The sequence below is a fragment of the Diabrotica virgifera genome, chromosome 7, assembly GCF_917563875.1.
Source record: "Diabrotica virgifera virgifera chromosome 7, PGI_DIABVI_V3a".
Lineage (NCBI taxonomy): Eukaryota > Metazoa > Arthropoda > Insecta > Coleoptera > Chrysomelidae > Diabrotica > Diabrotica virgifera.
Window position 1 is genome coordinate 200,066,514 of NC_065449.1, and position 25,736 is coordinate 200,092,249.

At 30.6% G+C, this 25,736-nt stretch overlaps 1 protein-coding gene across 1 annotated transcript in view; it reads right to left on the reverse strand.

Annotated features, from left to right (window-relative positions):
• The window catches only part of LOC114327119 (glutamate receptor ionotropic, kainate 2-like), a 158,593-nt gene that overhangs the window by 105,513 nt on the left and 27,344 nt on the right, over window positions 1-25,736 (reverse strand). The window contains exons 3-5 of the mRNA XM_050657069.1: window positions 20,726-20,877; window positions 17,715-17,729; window positions 601-694 (exon numbers count right to left, since the gene is read on the reverse strand). Of these exons, the coding sequence (XP_050513026.1) occupies window positions 601-694; window positions 17,715-17,729; window positions 20,726-20,877 (261 nt within the window). The remainder of the gene's footprint in view (window positions 1-600; window positions 695-17,714; window positions 17,730-20,725; window positions 20,878-25,736) is intronic.

Genomic DNA, 25,736 nt, shown 5'->3' on the forward strand with positions numbered 1-25,736 from the left:
CAATTGTAAAAAACGGCCATTTTGGACATTTCGCAGGCTGTGTTGCAATAACCAATAAACGAAATTAAACTTACCATAGCTCAAATTGTAGGTTTTTTAATTTACTACAACTTCCTATTAAAAAGTTTTTCTCTAAAATCAATATCCTAAGCTGCAAAATTAAAAATCTTTAAAAATTGCAAATTTAACAAATGAAAATCGCAATTAAAAAAAAGCTCACAATATTTTTGGTCACATTTTAGTAGAAGTTATTCCTGGCATCGTCCTTTACAACACCTGACAGGTTTCAAAAATTCCTGAATTATATCCTGAAATCGACCTATTTTTCACCCACAGCCTGGAGTATAAATAATTTATATAGTTTAATATATAAATTATAACATTACATATTGTAACATTTAATGTTTGCACGGTCTGACCTAAATGTGACCCGACGATAATACAATTAAGAAATTAACCTTTTATTTATTACATCACAAAGCCAGTGGGTAAAAATCCTAAAACCCTCAAGCAGAAAATACGTTTTGGACGAGCACAAAAACAACTCTATTGAATATAACTAGCGTTTGATAGCGATAAACGTACCCCTACGGATAATACCTTTGGATTAAGGTCGGACCCTTGTTGCATTAAGGACCCTATCGCGAACCAAAAACTGTTTCCCAAAGTAAATCCGTTTTCTAAAACATCCAGACTCTTGTCGCATTCTTCCAGCGAACACTTATGCTCCACATCATGGTCGTGTTCACACATCAGATCAATGTCCTCCAGTTCGACGCGTTTCTGCTGGACCTTTTCCGAAGAAATCTATTAGTGGGCCAAATTACAAGGTTATAATATTACTTGAAATTTTTGTGAAAGCAATGTTATGTGCTATAGCAATTAATATAAAGGAATATAAATATGTAATGTTTAAAAAGTTACTTTATCCTTTTATAGTGTTGTTCTGATGCTATTTTCTTGTGGCAGTTTTGTAATTAACTATTTTTAATGTGAAATAAGCCACAATTTTCCTAAAAAAATGATGTTATTACCGTTTCGACGTCCAAATCTGATGCCGTTGTAAAAATACAAAAAATATTAATAAATTAAACAAAAATGTTGTTGCTTAGTAAAAAATTGTTCTAATAATTTATTTAATCTGACTCATTTATATCGGCAATTCAGACATATATTATACATTTTAAAGTAGAAGACTTTAAAATAATATTGCCAATATTTAAGGGTTGCATACCTGGGACGGTAGAGGTTGCATACCTACCTAGATTTTAAAGTAGAAGACTTTAAAATGATATTGCCAATATTTAAGGGTTGCATACCTGGGACGTTTTACTGAAAGATAGTTAGTTCATTCGATTACATGAAATCAGCCCCAACTTAAGAATATCCGTCACAACAAAAATTCACAGCATGTGATCTGTCTTTAAAAAGACAACCACATGCAACGGTGACAGTAAAACAAAATAACATAGAGTTCAGTGGAGAGATTCAAATATAGTCCTGAAAGAAACAGATAGCAAAAAGAAAACAATCAAAGAAACGGCTCTAATTATGATAAATGAAACCAATTTTGTCGCAAATTCCTCGGTAGAATGCAGTAGGATGTGGTTACCCATACTAAAAGAGGAAGTCGATAGAAAGAAAATACCACGATTAGTAAGTCAATAACATTTCGAGTTAATACATTTTATATTTTAGCATTATTAATTATAAATAAATTATAAATATGCCCATTTTAAGGTCAGAATTTGGTATTGGTTTTGAGAGTAAACTAAAGTAAGACCTAATACTTGTCGGGATACTATCACGAGGTTTTTTCCTAGTTTTCCCTCGTGATTTACCATGAAATCTCTATCGCGAGAATTTTACTGTCACCGTTGCATGTGGTTGTCTTTTTAAAGACAGATCGCATTGAGGGTTGATTTCATGTAATCGAATGAACTATCTTTCAGTAAAGTCGTCGCAGGAACGCAACTCATAAATATTGGCAATATCATTTTAAAGTCTTCTACTTTAAAATGTATAACACATGTCTGAATTGCCGATATAAATGAGTCAGATTAAATAAATGATTAGAAAAATTTTTTACTAAGCAACAATATTTTTGTTTAATTTATTAATATTTTTTGTATTTTGATAACGGCATCCGATTTGGACGTCGAAACGTTAATAAAATCATTTTTTTAGTAAAATTGTTTCTTATTTTCCATTAAAAATAGTTAATCCTTTTATAGGATACATCAAGAAATAAATAGAGAAATAGTCCAGAAAGCCACTGCGCATCCGCTAGGAAAAATATTCTAATTCGGATTTTTTGCACAATCTTACTCAAAAAGGACCCCTTTTAACAAATTTGCATGTTGCCAATGCCAAAAGTTGGTCAAAAATTTTTTAAACGTTTTTTTTTTGTTTTTTTCCTAAAATTATTTTTTTTGCATGAAACAAAATTTTTTTCGGTTTTTTGGATCATTTCAAACAGAAAAGGTCTTTAGTGACTTTTCTCTAAAGTTGATAGTTTTTGACATATAAGCGATTAAAAATTGAAAAATTGCGAAATCGGCCATTTTTCACCTTCAAAAACTATGTGAAAAACTGAAAATTTGAATGTTGCCAAGATAGGTAGATATTCTCTAAACATCGATTGATGAAATCCCGAAGAGTTTTTTGCAATACAATATTCAAAACTCCTTTGTTTTTTAATTGCTAATTAAGCGTGCGCGACACTATTTTCCAACGTTGCATGTGTATGCAGTATGGTGCAAATGAAAGGAATAAATTCGTTATTTCGTAAACCGGCGACTTTCAGGAAAAATCCCGAAACAGGACGATTTTTATTTTTAAGTTATGATATTATGACATATATGGTATACTAGTGACGTCATCCATCTGGGCGTGATGACGTAATCGATGATTTTTTTAAATGAGAATAGGGTCGTGTGCTAGCTCATTTGAAAGGTACTTCAATTCTCTATTCAGTAATATAAACATTTGTATAATTATTTATATACGGTGTCCAAAAAATTTTTATTAAATTAAATCATATGGCAAATTGACAAAAAAATTAAGTTATTGGACACCCTGTATAAATAATTATGTAAATGTTTATATTACTGACTAGAGAATTGAAGGACCTTTCAAATGAGCTAGCACACGACCCTATTCTTATTTAAAAAAATCATCGATTACGTCATCACGCCCAGATTGATGACGTCACTAGTATACCATATATGTCATAATATCATAACTTAAAAATAAAAATCGACCTGTTTCGGAATTTTTCCTTAAAGTCGCCGGTTTACGAAATAACGAATTTATTCCTTTCATTTGCACCATACTGTATACACATGCAACAATGGAAAATAGTGTCGCGCACGCTTGATTAGCAATTAAAAAACAAAGGAGTTTTGAATATTGTATTGCAAAAAACTTTTCGGGATTTCATCAATCAATGTTTAAAGAATATCTACCTACCTTGGCAACATAAAACTTTCAGTTTTTCACATAGTTTTTGAACGTTAAAAATGGCCGATTTCGCAATTTTTCAATTTTTAATCGCTTATATGTCAAAAACTATAAACTTTAGAGAAAAGTCACTAAAGACCTTTTCTGTTTGGAATGATCCAAAAAACCGAAAAAAATTTTGATCCATACAAAAAAAATAATTTTAGGAAAAAAACAAAAAAAAAGCGTTTAAAAAATTTTTGACCAACTTTTGGTCCTGGCAACATGCAAATTTGTTAAAAGGGGTCCTTTTTGAGTAAGATTGTGCTAAAAATCCGAATTAGAATATTTTTCCTAGCGGATGCGCAGTGGCTTTCTGGACTAAAATCATATCCAATAAAAGAAATTGCATTAGGTCATTAATAAATAAAAATACATATAGGTATGTAAAGCAAAATAGTAACTTTAATGAGGAAGTGGTACACTTTTCTAGTAATATTGAAACAGTACGATGATCTGGATAAAAATTATGATGTCAAGCAAACTTTCTTTAAGAAAATTATATGTAACATTATAACATTATGTGTAACATTGTAACATAAAAAAACTAAATCAAAAACAAATTTTATGCAACACAAAAATCATTGAGAACAAACAATACTCATAAAAAAGAAAAATAATACATATAGTCTAATACTAAAAAAAAAAAAAAAATAATAAATAGATGAAAAAATACATTCAAGATCTACTAAAAGAGGGGGACACGAGGAAAGACAGCATATAAAACGAATTAGTGAGTGATGAAAAAGAAGAGCAAAAAGAAGAACTATGAGGGAATTAAGAGCAGGACAAAATCATTGACAACTGAAAACGCGCATAAAAAATTTACTACATTTATTGGGAATTCAATATGTACAGTCATAAATATTGACCCTATACTAGAATACCTAACAAATAACTTCCTTTGTAATGAACATGTTTTCCCAGAAAATTCTTTTAATTTATTCGATATAAATATGTAGTCTCCTTTATTCTATATTGGTATATATTAGATATTGTTATAAATCTGTCTTTTTACGCGGTTCACTCTACTATTTTATTTATTTATATTTTTAGGCACTAATTTAAATAAAGGAAGACTTACTTATATTATTTTATTTACATCGCTTATTTATTTAATATGTAATTACAAATAACACCAACTAACACATCTAATTTATTTACAAACTCAAATTTATGATTTAATTAACTAAACATAATAATCCCGATAGCTAATAAATACATTTCAATACATACGATTCGAATACATTAAATTACGCGACGCGCTTCGATCAATGAATGACTGGCCTGTGCTCGAATCTCGGTTCTATATATACTTCAGCAACGCTCGCCCCGAACGCCGTGGAAAAGGAATGGCTGTTTCGAGCGTTCTCCAGCAACGACTAGAATGTTCAGTCAGGATAGGCCAATCAGTGAGCAGACTGTTATAAATAGTGTCACAATATACAGGGTGTCCCGAAAAAAATGGTCATAAATTATACCACACAATCTGGAGTCAAAAGTAGTTCGATTAAACCTAACTTACCTTAGTACAAATGTGCCCATAAAAAAGTTACAGCCCTTTGAAGTTACAAAATGAAAATCGATTTCTTTAATATATCGAAAACTATTAAAGAATTTTTAATTGAAAATAGACATGTATGATTGTTATGGCAGAATCATCTTAAAAACAAAATTATAGTGAGATTTGTCCACCCCATAAAAATTTTATGGGGATTTTGATCCCTTAAACCCCCAAATATTAGTATTACGAAGAAAATGTAAAAAACATTTTTTTCTTAGAATCACATTTTCCATCGAATTACATGGTTAAAATGTAATAAAAAATTCCCACCCGCGAGATGGGGTGGCAACCACCCCCAAGGTTTTAGCTTATGATAGCGGCATGATATAGAAAATGATCCTTCGACTATTCCCTACCTTCTGTGAAAATTTCAAGTAAATCCATGCTGGACGAAAAAATTGCGAGCCAAAATTCTTCATTTCCTTAATCGACTATTGGGGCCGACCGACCGGCTCTGTCCCGTCATACAGCTTACCGACTATAATAACTTTTATTTATATTTAATTTAGAACGTGTGTACTTATTTTCAGCCTTAGTAAATGGAAATAATAATTACCTTCGTAGGAAAGCAACTTTGATACCTCTCAGTAACCCCTGTTCTACGTTTCGCTTGACCGACCGCAGTATGTTTCTCTACACAGTCACAGTAATCAACTGTGAAAATCTAGCTTTAGTAAATTCAAATAGATTTTTCAGCGCTGCCTCTTGGTCTACATAGAAACGAGTTATTAATTAGGATTCTACACAAATTTAACACTTGTAAAGCTTGGAAAATTACAAGAAAAATTACTATGTAAAAAATTAAATCAAATAAGAACAGAAATTGAATTACATCCTGGTCAGTATGGTTTTAGGAAAGGTAGATCAACAGAAGATGCAATAAATAAACTATTTGAAATAGTAAATGAAAGCATAAAAAAGTATGTTTTAATGATCTTTATAGACGTGTCTGGGGCTTTTGACAATCTTTGGTGGCCGTCATTCTTTGAAAAACTTCGAAGAATGAGATGTCCAAAGAATCTGTACGGAAGTCTCAGAAACTAATGTCAAGACCGATATGCAAGCCTAAGCTGTCCAACAGAAAAAAAGACAAAATATATCACAAAAGGATGTCCACAAGGATCAGTATGTGGACCGATGTTCTGGGATGTAATGCTAGAGGAACTGTTTGAACAATTGACTATAGATCCTGAAGTGCTTGGAAGCATAGCATATGCACATGATTTGTTGTTGATCATAGATGCAAACTCAAGAAGAGAATTAGAAAATAAATCAAATGAAGTATTAATAAGAGTAAATGATTGAATGAATAAAGTAAAATTAACAATATCAGATTCAAAAACAACATATAGTTTAATAAAAGGAAATTTAGAAAGAGATCCAATTATAAAAATTAGAGGGAAAACAATAAAAAGAAAAAAGGAAACAAGATATTTAGGTATTATAATAGACGAACAAAAATTATTTACAAAACACATGAGTTGTGTCTGTGAAAAGGCAACCAAGATCATGCATAGCATTGCTAGTCTAACACAGAAGGAATATAGAATTTCGTTCCGACAGATTAGAATATACCTAAGTACAATACTTGAATCAATTGTAGGGTACGGTTCAAGTGTATGGGCACATAGATTAATAAATAAAAAAAAATGCAGACTTTTTTGTACGTTACAATTACTTCAATATTGCGGTACCATTAGTTAAACACAACGTTTTTAAAACTTTTTGCCTCTTAGTATTTTTTCGATAAGCGAGTTTTTATCGAGATGCAACTTCTTTTTTAATATATTTACATAAAAAATTTATGGGAGTGTTGTTCCTTTAAACCACCCAAATGTTTGTAAACGTTCCAATTATACTATTATTGTGGTACCATTAGTTAAACACAGTGTTTTTAAAACCTTTTGCTTCTTAGTCTTTTTTTGATAAGACACCTTTTATCGAGATGTGGCTTCTTTTTCAAAATATACCTAAAAATGTAAATTATAAATACATTTTCAGATTATTAACAGGTCTCTATATAATATAATAATTACAATATAATAATAATATTCAAAATATCCCGATTTGATAAATATTCAAATATCTCGATAAATACTGGTTTATAGAAAAAGTTATAAGAGGCAAAAATGTTTTAAAAACAGTGTGTTTACCTAATGGTGCCAGAATAATAAATAAATTGTAACGTAAACAAAAGTTTGGGGGGGGGTTTAAGGGAACAAAAACCCCATAAAATTTTTATGGGGTACACAAATTTCACTTTAATTTTTATTTAAGATGCTGCTGGCATAAGAATGCCACATGCCAAAATTGATTTTCATTTTGTAACTATTTTTGACCCCAGAATCTGTGGTATAATTTATGACCAATGGACAACCTGTATAAGCTCTGCAAAATAGGTGTTTGCTTATAGTCCAGGGTAATAAGGTTTTTTCCATGACATTTGAACAGCCAGGGTACTAAAGCGTTTTTTCGACAGGTAATACCTATAAGAGCAAATTGTAACTATTTCCTGCGTAGGATCTGGCGACCATTTTTATTTATAAACAATTATGTGTCAAAAAATGTCATTTTTCACTTTTTTTTTTCAAATTAATGGAAAACAGGGAAACTTATGGTTTCTTTAGTACAAATATCTTCAAGATTATGGAAAAAGCTCTAAAATGACGTATTACAAAGTTTGATATACTCATTTATTGTTAATATAACTGCGAAGGTCGGAATTGCAAAAAAAATTATTTTCGCAATAACTGTTGTAAAAATTAGTGAACAGCTTTGAAATTTTTGTCAAATAAGGGTTCTTTGGTGCTTAATACGTGATAAAAATTTCAAAGCGATTCATTCAATTGTTTAAATTTTATTCAATTTGTTTATCGCAGAGAGCATTTTTTTTGCAATAACATAAGTCAGAAGAAAATAACGTTAGAACCATTCCAAAAGTGTCAAATGAAAGAGCAGGAGCCATATTTTCAATCTGGTTTAAAAAAAGTTAATAAAAAATTCATTTATTTGTAATAAATAATTATGCAAAAGTATCGTAAATCTTTCATTATAAACTTTTTATTTGTTATATAAGAAATTATACATATTTATTACAATGTTTTATCAATAATGATAAAGATAACATTACTTGGTAGTTGTGCACTTAAAACAGGGTAAAAAAGTTCATTTTTTGGAAAAAGTTATTCAAAAAGTTTATAAAGAAAAATTGACGATACTTTTGCATAATTATTTATTACTAATAAATGCATTTGTTATTCAATTTTTTAAACCATGTTGAAAATGTAGCTCATGCTCTTACATTTGACACCTGTAGAATGGTTCTAAGGTCATTTTTTTCTGACTTATGTTATTGCAAAAAAATGCTCTCTGGGATAAACAATTTGAATAAAATTTAAACAATTGAATAAATCGCTTTAAAGTTTTTATAACATATTAAGCACCAAAGAACGATCATTTGACAAAAATTTCAAAGCTGTACACTAATTTTTACAACAGTTATTGAGAAAATATTTTTTTTGCAATTTCGACTTTTTTCGCAATTATATTAACAATAAATGAGTATATCAAACTTTGTAATACGTCATTTTAAAACTTTTTCCATAATCTCGAAGATACTTGCACTAAAAAATGATAAGTTTCACTGTTTTCCGTTGATTTTAAAAAAGGGGAAAATGCCATTTTTTGACCGTTAATTGTTTATAAATAAAAATGGCCGCCAGGTCCTACGCAGAAAATAGTTATAATTTGTTCCTATAGGTATTACGTGTCGAAAAAACGCTTCAGTACCCTGGCTGCTGAAGTGTCACGAACAGGGTATATTTTTGTCTTATTACCCTGGCCTATTAATTAATTATTTCTTCGTTCGAGCTGATATTTTGAATTACAACCGTCTCTTTAACTACGGGAACACGAAATAATCGGAAGTGGCAAATCAGGAGAATTAGTCGGATGAGAAATCAACTCGAAACACAAATGTTTGCCATTATCATAACGATCTTGTGAGCCGGTACATTTTCTTGAAAAAACAATACTTTTTTCATCTGCATATGGGATCATTTCTCAGTGAGTTCCTGCTTTAGTTTGTTCAATAAGGCTCACTGATATTGGCTATTGATAGCTTTATTTTTTTTAAGACAGTAAATTCAAATTATTCCTTTGTAACTCCTAAATGCAGTAGTCATAATTAAAGACTGGATTATATGCAAAATGCATATGCATATATATGCTGCATATTTCTCATGTTTTTCATAAATGCATATGCCTTGCATATTTGGAGATTTAAGAGCATATAAATGCATATTTTGATGGGAATTTACTCTACCCCATTTAAAAATAAGGTATATATTAGTAACATCAACATCCATTAAAATAAAATGTGAAAGTAAATATTTTGCTGTTAAGCTCCTTTGTTGTTGTACCCATAAACATAATGGGCGTTATTTATAGCTGCAGGTATCATTATCCGGATATTTAAGATTTATAGACTTCTCAGAATTTACAAATTACCTAAGTAAATACCGATTATATTTTGAATAACATTACAAATATTACCTGTACTTTCTGCTGGTGTCGGCCAACTATGAATTATTCTGGGAAAACCAACCAAAACGAAATTTTAAGCATTTTAAGGGTAGGATAGATTATTTTATTTTATGAATGGTTAGTCTTAAATCAATCGCCGATTATTCAACTTTTGTGATTGCAAGTTATTGACTATACTGTGTAAAAAAATCATTTTATTATTATTGTGAAAATGCCTAAAGTAGCAAGGGAAAAATCAAGTCTTCTCAGAAGTTGGATTGGAAGTAACAATCATCTAAAAGTTATCGACAGTGAAAGTATGTTTTGCACCATTTGTGATAAAAAGGTAAGTTCTCCACTTCAATAGATTTTTAAACTTATCAAACTTCTTTGCACATCTATGTGTCTGTCTATTCTAAAATGACAAACCGTCCCATTTCTTCAAAAACTGTTTTTTAAAGTTCGCAACGGTTTGGCTTATACAGAGCGAGGTGTTGAGAGTGGCCCACCCTGTATACTACGGTACACTGACTGTACTTTATTGTTTGACGATTTCAATTTCACTTTGAGAAATAAAAAAAAATTGGGGGAGGTTTAAAAAGTTTGATCATTTTAATGTAGGTATCTATTTACGAAAACATCTAAAACATCATTATCATTATATTCCAGATTCCATGTCAAAAGAAATTCCAAGTAGTTCAACACATAAAAACTTCACTTCACCAAACTAAGCTATCAAAAAATGATAATAAACCTCGCCAGCAGATTCTACAGAACAGTTTGCAGATTCAGAATACGTCAGTTGGGCAAGAAACCTTTGCAAAGGATTTATGCCATTTTTTTTTGAACTGCAATATCCCTCTGCACAAGTTAGAACATAAATCGTGTCAAAACTTTTTAAAAACTTATTGCAAGATTAAAGATAAACCAGCTCAAATACCAAGTTCTTCAACTCTTCGGAAAAAATATGTCAGTGCATGTTACAAAGATGTGATGACGAGTATTAAAAATCAGTTAAAAGCCGAATATCTTTGGATTTCCGTCGACGAAACAACGGATACAAAGGGTCGACAAATTGCGAATCTAATTGTTGGAGTTCTTAACGACTCTGGCGATTTTAAAAACTCATACTTAATTAGTGTAAAATGTTTGGAAAAAACAAACTATGCTACAATAGCTAGATTTGTTAACGAATCCCTAACAAATTTTTTTTTACCTGATCAAGTACCATTTGAAAAAATATTATTAATGCTTAGTGATGCCGCCTCATATATGATGAAAGCTGCATCCAATCTTAAAATCTTTTTCCCTAATTTAATTCACTGTACATGTTTGGCGCACGGCCTAAACAGAGTTGCAGAGAAAGTTAGAATTGAATTTCCCAATGTAAACACCTTAATAAATAATGTAAAAAAAGTATTTCTGAAAGCACCACTACGTGTACAGGTATATAGGGAGATGCTTCCCGATATTCCTTTACCACCAGAACCAGTATTAACCAGATGGGGAACTTGGCTTAAAAGTGCTATATTTTTATCTGAACACTACGATGACATCAAAAGCGTTATTTCAAGTTTTGATCCGACTTGTACCGCTATTGATAACTGTCAAAATATTTTTAAAGAAAAGTCTATTAAAAATCAATTGTTGTATATAAAATCGAATTTCGATATCATTGAAAGTTCAATTACAAAATTAGAGGCTCAAAATTTATGTCTTCACAATAGTATGTCTATTGTTGATTCGGTTAAACAGAAAATAACAAATCTGAATGGGGAAATTGGAGTAAAAATTAAAGATAAACTTGATGACGTTTTAAACAAAAATGAGGGTTTCACTTTATTGCGTTCAATAAATAATATAATCAATTTTGGAAACTTCGATGAAAATATTAATATGGATCCGTCTCTAATAGCAAAGTTTAAATATGCCCCAATTACATCTTGTGACGTTGAGAGATCTTTTTCTGCCTATAAACAAATATTAACAGATAGAAGACATAATATTAGTTTAGAAAATATGAATCAATATATGATTATTTATTGTAACAATAAAAATATGTAAATTTGTTTTATTGTACTCTTTTTATAATATTAGTTTAGAAAATATGAATCAATATTGTAACAATAAAAATATGTACATTTATTTTATTGTACTCTTATTTATCTTGTGGTCAAAATAAAATATTTTGCCGTTTTATTTGTCACAAAACCTGAAGTTAAAAAAATATATTAAGAAATAATAATACAATTTGGTTTAAATTCAAACCTATTTATTTATTTTTATTATTTTTTATTTATTTATGTATTTAACGTAAACCATAAAATTATTCATATAAAAATAAGTGCATATATAAATGCATATTTGCATGTTAATTGTGCATATTCAGCTTGTTTTAAAATGCATATTGCATGCATATTTTAGACATTTTTTAGTGCATATTTTCCAGTCTCTAGTCATAATCATTCCGACTCACTGATCGACTCTTGACTGTTTAGGAGTATTATTGCATGCTTCAGTCCACTGCCGTGCATTCTTCTATTTTGTGATGTATAGTAGTCAATCGAGGTTTCATATATAGTCCAGGGCGCATCTGTTTTGAGATGGACGTTGAGAGGTGACATATTTTTTTTGCAGAAATTGCTTGGAATTAACTCATAATAATAATTGAGTTATCCTCCTACTGAAAAAGGTCCGGAACATTGTTTAAATAATCAAAACGTCAAAAAATGAAGGAAAAATTTGATTTTTTTCTTCGTTTTATGATTATAACTTTAAAAGTGTTCACTTCCAAGAAAAGTTGCACTAACATAAAAGTTTCGTAATTAAATTTCCTACAATATAGGATTTACTAATTTTAAACATTGTCACCCTTGTTGCAAAATACCAATAATTGCGAAAAAACCATAAAAAACAAGTATTGGCATTTTACGTTTTTCAACCATTTATGCTACACTTAGGACCTTCATGTTTCACCCAGAAAAACTTTATGGCATAATAAAAGAATACTGTAAATTTAATTAAGATCGGTTTAATAGATTTTGCAAAATAAATTTTGCATTCCAGCTTTCGCAAAAAATTCATTTTTTCAAAATGTTGCACGATTGAAAATAAAAAACAGATAGCAAGTTGAATTTTTTTACATATAGAAGAATACTGTACCTTCTATTTGCAATTTGCAAAATTAAAATCGGTTAACTCCCACGGCGACAGGAATTTTTTTAAATAAACATTAATTTTTGGTGCTACGCAGCGCTGTTCGATTCACACAAGTTAATTTCGACCACAATTTCTTCCAATCTTTATCTAATATATTATTTTCTTACTCTACATTTTGTTGTATTTTAATATTTTAATTCCACAAAAATCAAACTAATTTGATTATTGTTTGCGAAATATTGTTTAAACAGTTGCATATGTTTAAAAATAATAAACTTATTATTATTCTCTAAGTTAAAATATAGAAACAAAGAAAGTATTTGCTTAAAAAAGTGTAATTTCAAAGGACAGAGTATGTGTTTTTTTTTGCAATAAACCAATTTATTTATTTATATCGAAATGTACTAGAAATTAAAATTTATCAATCATTATCAAAGGTCATTGGAATGCCCAATCAGAGCAAACTTATCCACTGTCCTGCGCGTAGCACCAAAAATTAATGTTTATATAAAAAAATTCCTGACGCCGTGGTAGTTAACCGACTTAAATTTTGTAAACTGCTAATGAAAAGTACAGTATTCTTCTATATGTAGAAGAAATTCAACTTGCTGTCTGCTTTATTTTCAGTCCTGCAACATTTTGAAAAAATGAATTTTTTTTGCGAAAGCTGGATTGCAAAATTTATTTTAATATATGTATATATAATAATTGGATAAATTGCAATAGTTATTTTCCTAACAAGTGCAGAAAGTCATAATTTTCCGCACGCGACTGCAGTTTGCCGAGCGACGCGAAGCGGGAGTTAGGCAAGCAGTCGAGTGCGGAAAAGAGACTTTCTGCAAGAGTTAGGAACAATATTTTTTCTACGAGTTTTTAAAAAATGACCAAACCTTAATCAATGAATTTAATTAATATGAAAATACATACACAAATTAATTATTTGACATGGCTGTCAATATTAAACTTTCAATATAATTAGTTAGCATGACGACGATCTTGATTTCCATGACGATGATTCAAAATGACTGTTATTAGGTTTGTTCTAGCAAACAGTCAAACTAATCAGAAACCGTCAGCAAACAGTTGGTCAGTGAGAGAACATAATACAGTCACCAGTGCTATCCCCTCTAGTCGCGCTGGTCGACTATTCGCTGATGGTTTCAAACCGTTTGAAACTGATGCTAGAACAAACCTATTATCTAGCGATTTGACTTTCGAATATTATGTCAAAATAATTTTATTTCATCGAATTGTCGCGTAAATTTCATTTAAATAGGAACAAAATAAGATACGTTTTGAAATAAAATAGTAAATAATATCTAAATATTAGTTTATTGCGTGTATTATAATTATTTTAAGGCCATATTAAAATATCTAAACGCGTGTAAAAAAGTAAAACGCGTGCGGAAAAGTAAAACTTTCTAAACTAAAACGCGTGCGCGAAAGTAGACATTTTTGCACGCTCGTAGAAAAAATCTATTAAACCGATCTTAATGAAATATACAGTATTGTTTTATTATCTCATAAAGTTTTTTTCGGTGAAACATGAAGGTCCTAAGTTCAGCATAAATGGTTTAAAAACGTAAAATTTGAATACTTGTTTTTTGTGGTTTTTTCGCAATTATTGCTATTTTGCAACAAGGGTGACAACTTTTAAAATTTTTAACTAACCCTACATTGTAGGAAATTTCATTATGACCATATTAAAATATCTAAACGCGTGTAAAAAAGTAAAACGCGTGCGGAAAAGTAAAACTTTCTAAACTAAAACGCGTGCGCGAAAGTAGACATTTTTGCACGCTCGTAGAAACAATCTATTAAACCGATCTTAATGAAATATACAGTATTGTTTTATTATCTCATAAAGTTTTTTTCGGTGAAACATGAAGGTCCTAAGTTCAGCATAAATGGTTTAAAAACGTAAAATGTGAATACTTGTTTTTTTGTGGTTATTTCGCAATTATTGCTATTTTGCAACAAGGGTGACAACTTTTAAAATTTTTAACTAACCCTATATTGTAGGAAATTTCATTACGCAACTTTTATGTCAATGCAACTTTTCTCGGAAATAAATACTTTTTAAAAAACTCATACAGAAGTAAAAACTTAAACGTGTATTCTGGTATAAAATCGTTTATTTAAAAAATAATCTAAAAAGTCATCCAAATGGATTGCAAAACGTTTTCGTTCTAATTCAGAACATCTTCAGTGCCTAGAATGAAGTATTTCCTTCCACGTTAGACTAAAGAAGTAGGTTAAAATTGTGACTGTTACAATGAAAAAACTTGTGGGAATACTTACAATCTGCAGAGTAGTTTGAAATTAGCACACCATTTAAAGTGTTAACCCCATAATATATGGTTTAAATATGTTATTTTAACAAAACATGATGACTACAAGTCGATGTTATTAGATATAATAGAACACATGCTCATAGTCTAACGTGAAAATACTTCATTCTAGGCACTGAAGATTTTCTGAAGTAGAACGAAAACGTTTTGCAATCCATTTGGACGACTTTTAAGATTATTTTTTTAATAAACGATTTTATACCAGAATACAAGTTGAATACAGCCAACTATTGGGTTTTCCCATTGATTTTATTTTTTTTACTACTTTTTAAGTTATAATCAAGAAACGAAGAAAAAATCGACTTTTTCCTTAATTTTTTGACATTTTGATTATAGAAACAATGTTCCGGACCTTTTTGAGTGTGAGGATAACTCAAATATTATTTATGAGATATTTTGAAGCAATTTCTGTTAAAAATATGAGTCACCTCTCGACATCCAAATGTACTAATATTTTTACAGATGTGCCCTGGTCCAATATGTATTACAAAGTTACAAATCGATGCCGAACGACCGATAGACTCCGCTTCATAAGGTCCAAAAATTGCTGAGAAGTGGTCACACGTTCATGTTTTTGGCCAATGCTTGAAAAACGCGGCACCTCGGCGGGAAAATTTTTTCATATTCAAAACTTTATAATCCTTCGTCCAAAATATGACTGGTGTAATCTTTACTAATTGGAATTTATAGTGATAAAAGGCAGATTTCGAGCATATAGTTTAATCAAATCTTACCCAAGTATACTTTCGCTAACTTAGCATCATCAGGGGCATCTAAAATAATCCAAAAGAATTCCATTGTAACAAAAGAAATAAGTGGAAAAAGCTTTGACAAGAAATCAAAGTTGATGTTAGACAAAAAATTACAATAACCTAGACTTATTTCGTCAAAACAGGAACATATCCCAGCAAAATGTAGATAACATTTGTATGGCAAAAACGTAATTCAAATAATTTTGCAACTAATAAATAACATTAAACACATACTAGACGAAGGACAAACACATCAAAATTAATTAAAATTTGTGGAATACTACATCTTGGCAAGAGAAATGTAAGAACAATGAATGACAGTTCCTTATTTTGGCGGTAGGGTTCAAGTAAGTGATAAGTGACAAATGACAACTGACGTGACTTTGACAAATATTGTGTACAGTCACTGCATAGTGAACCGTATATTACAAGAATTTAATGCAAATTGAACACCGAACCCAAGTAAAACGAAACAGTAGCACAATGCAAGCCAGAGAATGAAATTAGGAGTGATTAACAAATATAAATTTGATGATGGTTAAATTGTGTAATCCAGATCACAAATTCAAACTTGTCAAAAAAATTAAATTTAGTTGTTAATTGGCGACAAATGTAGTAAACAAGAAATAGATGTGAGAACTGGACAGAATACATGATATATGATTAGTTTTATACTTTAAAAGATTCATATTAAGTAGCAAATGACATATACAGGGTGTCCCAAAATATTAGTCATAAATTATACCACACATTCTGGGGTCAAAAATAGTTCGACTGAACCTAACTTACCTTAGTACAAATGCGCTCATAAAAAAAGTTACAGCCCTTTGAAGTTACAAAATGAAAATGAACATGTATCATTCTCATGGCAGTAACATCTTAAAACAAAAATATAATGAAATTTGTCCACCCCATAAAAAATTATGGGGATTTTGTTCCCTTAAACCCACCCAAACTTTTGTGTACGTTCCAATTAATTCATTATTGTGGTACCATTAGTTAAACACAACGTTTTTAAAACTCTTTTGCCTCCTAGTATTTTTTCGATAAGCCAGTTTTTATCGAGATGCGGCTTCTTTTTCAATATATTTACGTAAAAATTTTATGGTGGTTTTGTTCCTTTAAACCCCCCAAATGTTTGTGTACGTTCCAATTAAACGATTATTGTGGTACCATTAGTTAAACACAGTATTTTTAAAACTTTTGTCTCTTAGTCTTTTTTTCATAAGTCACCTTTTATCGAGATGTAGCTTCTTTTTCAAAATATACCTAAAGATGTAAATTATAAATAAATTTTCAGGTTATTAACAGGTCTGTATAATCGTACTTAACCATATACAAATATGTGGTGGATTCGACAAATATTCAAAATATCTTGATAAACACTGTCTTATCGAAAAAGTACTGAGAGGCAAAAAACTTTTAAAAACATTGTGTTTAACTAATTGTGACACAATAATAATTTAATTGAAACGTGCACAAAAGTTTGGGGGGGTTTAAAGGAACAAAACCCCCATAAAACCCCCCACATGTCCATTTTCAATAAAAAATCTCTGAGAGTTTTCGATATATAAAAAAAAATCGATTTTCATTTTGTAACTTCAAAGGGCTGTAACTTTTTTTGTGTGCACTATTGTATATAGGTAAGTGAGGTTCAATCAACCTATTTTCGACCCCGGAATCTGTGGTATAATTTATGACCAATCTTTTCGGGACACCCTGTATAAAGAAGAAGGAAATTAACCTATGAATTTGAATTGAATAATACTTAAAAATTAAAACTTAGGAATTATTGAAATATGAAATATTATTGTACCACTGTTTAGCCAAACCTGAATTCAATGGGCAAAGCAAATTCTTTACTAATTATTGTGGCATCTGCCAATTTACACACCGTCACTTTACTATCAATGAGAAATATTTCATGGACTTTCTTCCCATTTTTTCGGAGTAATTGAGTAAGTGGGCCATCTAGTATTTCGTTCACCCAATGTAGATATACTGCCATTACAAAATTCAGAGAATCAAAATTTGATAGCATAGTCTGAAAGAGCATTAGTTCCAGAATATTCATCAAGATTGCTTTTTATTTTCGTCGTTGTTGTATTTTTCGAATAATAATATTTATTCGGATATCGAAATTTTTCTTTCGCCATGTTCATCATTTTTACAAACACGTAAAAAATTGACATATACTATGCCTAAAATAGGTAGACTTTTGAACTAATATTTTAGATACTGCACTAGCTTACTGGAAATTTACATTAAATATACATAAGGAAACAAAACTATATTCAGTATAAATTAGAAACATAATTCTAGAATTAAATAAAGTACCCCGCACAAACCTTATGGAAATTAGGTCCCAGTGGATTTAGTTCATACTTTGGAAAAAAACCTTTGAAGCATCCCGATAAAAAGGTCTCATGGGCACATCTCGATCGTATGGAGGATTTTCAAGATATAGAGGCACCAACTCGGAAAATTATAATATTTACTGGGTATTCCAATTCCCTGAGTTACTGGTTATCTGGCAACATGTAGAAGTTTGGATTAAATAAAAGTACTAGTAGTCTAGGATTTTTTCCTAGCTATCCAATGGCGACCTTTACTTTGAGCTTGACCTTCAACGGACGTCATCTTCTAGCGTTTCGATGGTTTTCGGCAATTCATTGATGCAAATAAATTACTAGAGGGTTTTTTGAGGTCGCTAAACACGAATATGTCACCAGAACAAACTCCAGAAGTACCTGGTTCCAAGCTCAATGAAAGGGGCTCCTGGAGTTTCGAGGGTCTTCGGTACTACATTGATGCATTGATGACACAGCTTTTTGGGGCTGCTGAACGTGAATACGCCATCAGATCCGACTCACGGGGCACCTGGTGCCTAAGGCAGCTCTTCTTTTAGAGTTTTGACAGGTTTCGGCATTAAATTGATGCATATGGGTATTATTCATGTGTTTTTGGGGCTGCTGAACAAAAATACGCCATCAGAACAGATACCGGGGTACCTGGTGCCTAAGGCACGTTATCTTCTGTGTTTTCGAGAGTTTACGGTACTAAATTGGTGTAAGCGGATTACTCTTGTATTTTTGGGGTTGCTGAATACGAATATGACTTAGATAAAAGACTCTGGAGTATCTAGTGACCACGATGAATAACAGTATCAAAATAGAATATAGTAAATCGATCTTAAAATAAATGAAGGAAAAACATTGTCAAATATAAATTGAGTTTATATTTATAAATAATTAAAACAATTGAATAGCACAACATTGCTATTTTATTAAAAAACTACAAATAGCAAAAAAACTTTTCACCAATTTTTACGCTTTCTTTGAACAGCAACTCAGAAAACCTCCAAGTGCTCGGTATGTACCAATCCGTTTACATAAATTTAGTACCGAAAACTCTCGAAACTCCAGAAGATGGCGTGCCTTAGGCGATAGGTGCTCAGGTGTCTAATCTGATGACGTATTCGTGTTCAGCAACTCCAAAAAGCCATGACTGATCCATTCGTATCAATTTAATGCCGAAAACTCTCGAAACTCGAGAAGATGAATACCCTCAGGCACTAGGTGCTCCGTGGGTCGGATTTGATGTCGTTTTAGCATTCAGTGATCCCAAAAAGCTATGAGTAATCCGTTTTTGTCAATTTAATGCCAAAAGCCCTCAAAACTCCAGAAGATGACGTGCCGTAGGCATAAAGTGATTCATGGGTCGGATATGATAGTGTATGCAAAGTTCAGCAACCCCAAAAGCCTAAGAGTAATCCATTTGATTCCTCCGAAACTCCAGAAGATATCCTGTCGTTGTAGCTATAGGTTTTGGGGTTGCTGAACACGAATGCGTGATCAGCACAGACATAGGAGCACCTTGTACCTAAGACAGGTTATCTTCTGCAATTAAAAACCTAAGAGTAATCCATTTGATTCCTCCATATGATTTCTCCAAAATTCCAGAAGATAACCCATCTTAGGCACCAGGTATTCCTGTGTCTGTGCTGATCACGTATTCGTGTTCATCAATCTCAAAAACCTATAACTAATCCGTTTGCATTAATGTAGTACCGAAGACCCTCGAAACTCCAGGATCCCATTTCATTGACCTTGGAAACCAGGTGCTCCGGGAGTCGGTTCTGGTGGCATATTCGTGTTTAGCGACCTCAAAAAACCCTCCAGTAATTCATTTGCATCACTGAAATGCCGAGAACCTTTGAAACTCTAGAAGATGACGTCCGTTGAAGGTCAAGGTCAAAGTAAATGACGCCATTGGATAGCCAGGAAAAATCCTAGACTACTAGTACTTTTCTTTGATCCAAACTTCTACATGTTGCCAGATAACCAGTAACTCAGGGAATTGGAATACCCAGTAAATCTTATAATTTTCCGGGTTTGTGTTTCTATATCTTGAAAATCCTTCATACGATCGAGTTGTGCCCATGAGAACTTTTCATCACAATGCTTCAAAGGGTATTTTCTTAAAGTATGAACTAAATCCACTGGGACCTAATTTCCATAAGGATGTGCGGGGTACTTTGGCAATAAAGTGTTTCACTTTAATTTATTATTTTTTTATTACTTTTAAATAAATCGAAACAGTATAGTCCTCAATTTTGGACACCATTTTTAATAATATAGATTCGCCATAAATATAAATGTGTGCATCTATTACAAAATTAAGTGCAAGTAATGTGAGATATAAACTTGACAACCTTGTAATTCATCCTACTCGGCACTTTTTCACTACATTCTCCGAAATGATCTATTTCAGAAATTTCATCATCGGATTCGTCGCTGCATATTCCAGAAGTGCCCTCACAAGAAAGGTGTTCGCACTCTTCTCCATATTTTTTCCATAGGCACTCCTCGCACGGCTCGATCTCTCGCCATTCTTTCGGAGAAACTCTGGCAGCGATCCAGATCGTTAAAGAAACAAGAACGTATCCGACTACCATGTATAACCATATTTCAATGGCCAAGGGCGTCAAAAAGGCGAACAGTTTGGTGGGAGCGCGCACTGATACCTTCAACAATCAAACAAAAAGTTAAGGATAGTATCCGTAACGAATTCTCCAATTGACGTACAATTTTTTCATACACAAAGAAAAATGATCCATATCAAACATCGGACTAAACTAATGATTTGGAATATGATTACGCGACGGAATAGAAAAGAAATATAAATTATAATAGGAACAGAATAAAATTTTGGTAAAATTTAATAATAGATATTAATAAAAAATAATATTGAAAATAATAATGTATAATATGAAAATAATATTGAAATTGAAAATGGTTATAATTCATTTTAAAAAAATAATATGAACCCAATATTTTAATATTAAATATACTATAACAATTTTATTATTAAATTAATATTAATAGGTTAATAACAAAATATAATTACTGAAATAATGGTCAACTAAAAAAGTTATCGACATTTATATTATGGTTCTATTGGGTCAAATAAAAATTACTAAACCATTTTTGTGGACAGGTCAGAGTTTGTTAATTATTTTCTGTTTCATCCTAATACATCCAATTATAATCAAAATTGGTACAGACATAACTTTAGACAAGATATATAATGTTATTTATAACTTTACATTTTTTCAGAAGAAGAGACATACATATTTTTCATAATTTTGAATGATACTTTTTTGTTTGATACTTTTGATACCTTTTTAAATTTAATATACATAGAAAAAATAAACTAAAGCATCACTAGAACAGAATAAGAGGTTTAAATATTTTAAAGTGTGTAAAATCTAATCAAATACTATTTTTTGAATAAATTTTTCAGGTTGAGTTGAAATGATTTAAACGTTAAACAAAGATGGAGAGAACTATAGTTTATACTCGTTTATGACTTGCTGACCATGACGTCAGCATCTAGGGTTCATTACACGCTAGTGTCTCGTTAGGCTTTTCAAAGGTGTAGGTCCTAATGTTGATTAATGTTGATTTGAAGCTATTTCCTTGTGGCATTTTTATAATTAACTATTTTCAATGGGAAATAAGCCACAATTTTACCAAAAACATGATTTTATTAACGTTTCGAAGCCCAAATCGGGTTTCGTTGTCAAATTACAAAATACTACTAAAAATAAACAAAAAATGTTGTTGCTAATTAAAAAAAATCTACTAATAATTTATTTAATCTGACTCATTTATATTGGCAATTTAGAAGTATATTATACATTTTAATGTAGAAGACTTTAAAATGATATCGCCAATATTTATGAGTTGCATTCCTGGGACGACTTTACTAAAAGATAGTTCATTCGATTACATGAGATCAACCCCAACTCAAGAATATCCGTCAAAAAAAAATCATAGCATGTGATCTGTCTTTAAAAAGACAACCAAATGCAACGATGACAGTAAAATTCTCGCGTTAGAGATTCCATAGTAAATCACGAGGGAAAATCAGGAAAAAACCTCGTGATACTATCCCGACATCGTAAGTATTTGGTCTTACATTTAATTTACTTTCAAAAAACTAATACCAAATTCTGACTTTATTATGTTTAAATTATAAATAATATTAATAATACATTGATATCGATGTATTATTAATATTAATAATATATAGATATAATAATATTAATAATACATAGATATCTATGTATTATTAACATTATTTATAATTTAAACATAATAAAGTCAGAATTTGGTTTTAGTTTTTTGAAAGCAAATTAAATGTAAGACCAACTACTTACGATGTCGGGATAGTATCACGAGGTTTTTTCCTGGTTTTCCCTCGTGATTTACTATGGAATCTCTAACGCGAGAATTTTACTGTCATTGTTGCATTTGGTTGTCTTTTTAAAGACAGATCACATGCTATGATTCTTTTTTAACGGATATTCTTGAGTTGGGATTGATTTCATGTAATCGAATGAACTATAATTTAGTAAAGTCGTCCCAGGATTGCAACTCATAAATATTGTCGATATCATTTTAAAGTCTTCTACTTTAAAATATATAATATACGTCTAAATTGCCAATATAAATGAATCAGATTAAATAAATTATTAGAAGATTTTTTTTTACTTAGCAACAACATTTTTGTTTATTTTAGTAGTAATTTGTATTTTGAAAACGAAACCCGCTTTTGGCTTCGAAACGTTAATAAAATCATTTTTTTGGTAAAATTATGGCTTATTTCCCATTGAAAATAGTTGACTAATGTTGATTGTGGCATAAACAATCAAAGGAATCAAAATTGTATAGAATTTAATTCTCTTAAATTTTTTTATGTACATTATGTCGTAAAGTTAAATTCAACAAGATAATAGGGAACTTGCATAAATTTTTAAATTCGAGAAAAATGTTATAAATCACAACAGAACATAATTTAAAACATGTATCAAAGATAAAAAAAGTTTTGTTTGTCTTTCGTTTGGCCCCTAAAGACGATTAAAAATTCAAATTAAAACAGGTGGTCCAAAACGCATAGTGACGTCATATAGTTGTGCATGTACATTCTGCACCAACAAAGTAAACAAAATTGTATATAATTTTAAATTAGACACTATAAACGTCAGTAGAAAATACAGTTATGTAACGTCACAAGCGCTTTTGATCGTTTGAACTATTTTACATTGGCTAAGGGTTCTTCTAAACCAAGGCCAGAAAACAGAAAAAAATATATAGATTTTAAATTATCTTCTAAGTTATTATGAGGTTTTACCGCGTGAAAGTTTGGAAATATTATTTTTAAAGGAAACTGAATAATATTACGTAATAAAAAAATGTGTAAGTTCCCTCATAGGTTTGGCATTCGTTTTGACACTGACACTAAGTTTTATAAATATATTTGATAATTTCTATTTCTGATATATTTGAGTGTTTTTAAGATATATTTTTTAAAATGACCGAAGAGGGTTTTTGTAAAGGGCAGTCTGATAACTTCCTATAGTTGATATGTGTATGGTGGCTACATATTTTCAAAAGAGTGAAAATTTTTCCGTCGGAGAAGTTCGGGGAGTTAAAGCAGATAGTATATTATACTCCCATTATACCTACTAATTTTATACTGTGATTTTATTCTGATTATTATTCTTATAAGTATTTAACGATAAAACTAAGTAGGTACACACTTCCTATTAAGTATAGTGATCAAAAAATGTCATTACAATATAAATATTTTTCCATATTTCGCGACGATGCTGTGGCCAAATACCCAAGTAGGTGGAGGCCAATAAACTAAAGAAGAAGAAGAAGAAGAATATACTTACATATAACCCTCCCACATCACTGATATAACCATATAAAAAACTAATGTAAAACTATGTGACGTCACGGGCCGTCTGAACTACTTTAAAATAAAGAAGACTTTAAATTTGTATTTCTAAGTTATTATGAGTTTTTGAAGCGGGAAATTTTGGAAATCTCATTTTTATACAAAACTGAACATTATTATGTAATAAAAAAAAATGTGCAAGTTCCCCATTCAATAATTATTATAGTAAGTCTCTATTTTCCCCTTAACTCGGAAAATATCGGCGGCGCTAATAAAATTGTAAGGAAAAAAATTGTAGGAAATTGAAATTGCAAAAATTTAAGTGCTTACCATTTTTTTTGAAAAGTTAAAAGTGGTCGAGATATTGAATAAAAACCATTCCTATAAAACGCGTTCCCGCAAGGTTTTACGCTCTCGCCTTTGCGGTTACATACGACCTCAAATATTGATTTCAGCAAAGAAGTGAAAGTAATTAAAATTGTATAAAATATAATTCTCTAGATTTCATTTATGTATATTTATGTAGTAAATTTATTAATAAACGAGATAATTCAATAATTATGCGTTGTCACTATTTTCTTATTTAACACGGAAAATATCAACCGCACGAAAAAAATCTTAAATAAGGAATTGTATGAAATCGAAATTACTACAATAATTTAAATCTATACCATTATCTACATAGCTACTATATTCTCGAAGAGTTCAAAATATTTGAAATATTGAACAAAAACTGAGGAGGTGTCAATAAAAATCAATCATGTCCACAAAAATAAAAAATCAGTTAGCAGCTTCATAATAAAAATGGTGGATCCTATTCTATGATGTTTTCGGTTTCGGTTAAAAAAAATGTCCAATTTAAAATAAATACACAATATTAGGGTCCCAAATCAAATGAGATCATGTCCACAGCTAGTTTCAATCATACAACCACATGTACATTTAGCTAATAATAGTGCCCGAATTTGGTCATGTGATTCAAATATTAATAAGAACCATCAAAAAGTAAACATATTATAGAATGATATTCTATTTCATCTTACAGGTGAGCAACCAAAATCAAACATGTCCCATAAGACTTCAAACAAAAAAGATCATGTCCATGAAATCCAATCAAATAAGAACATGTCCTTTTTTAAAACGAATTTACAGGTTTATTTATACCTTCAGATTTGCAATATTTATTATAATAAGTTAGTTTCACTAAATAAAATGATATATGCTAATTTTCACAATTTTCAATGTAAAGTTATTTGCTAATACGTTTTTTGCGATTTCCCTAAAACTGCTTAAGGTGGACAAGATTGGTTTTGATTGACACCTCCTCAACTATTCCTATATATCCAATTCCCTTATGGTCTTACACTCGCGCCTCTACCGCATACGTATCACCTTAAATACTGATTTCAGCAAAAAATAAAAGAGATAGGTAATAGCTATTTGTATAACAAGGGGGGAAAGTGTTACTTTTCCTCCCGATAATGAAGGTTACTGAATGAAGTAATCATTCAAGGGAGGAAAAGACACTTTACTCCCACGTTATACATATGGTTTTTCCACCTTCCTCAAATAACAAGTCATTTTTTCATTTTTACTTAATTTATTTATGTCAGTAACCAACAAAATTTATTAGAA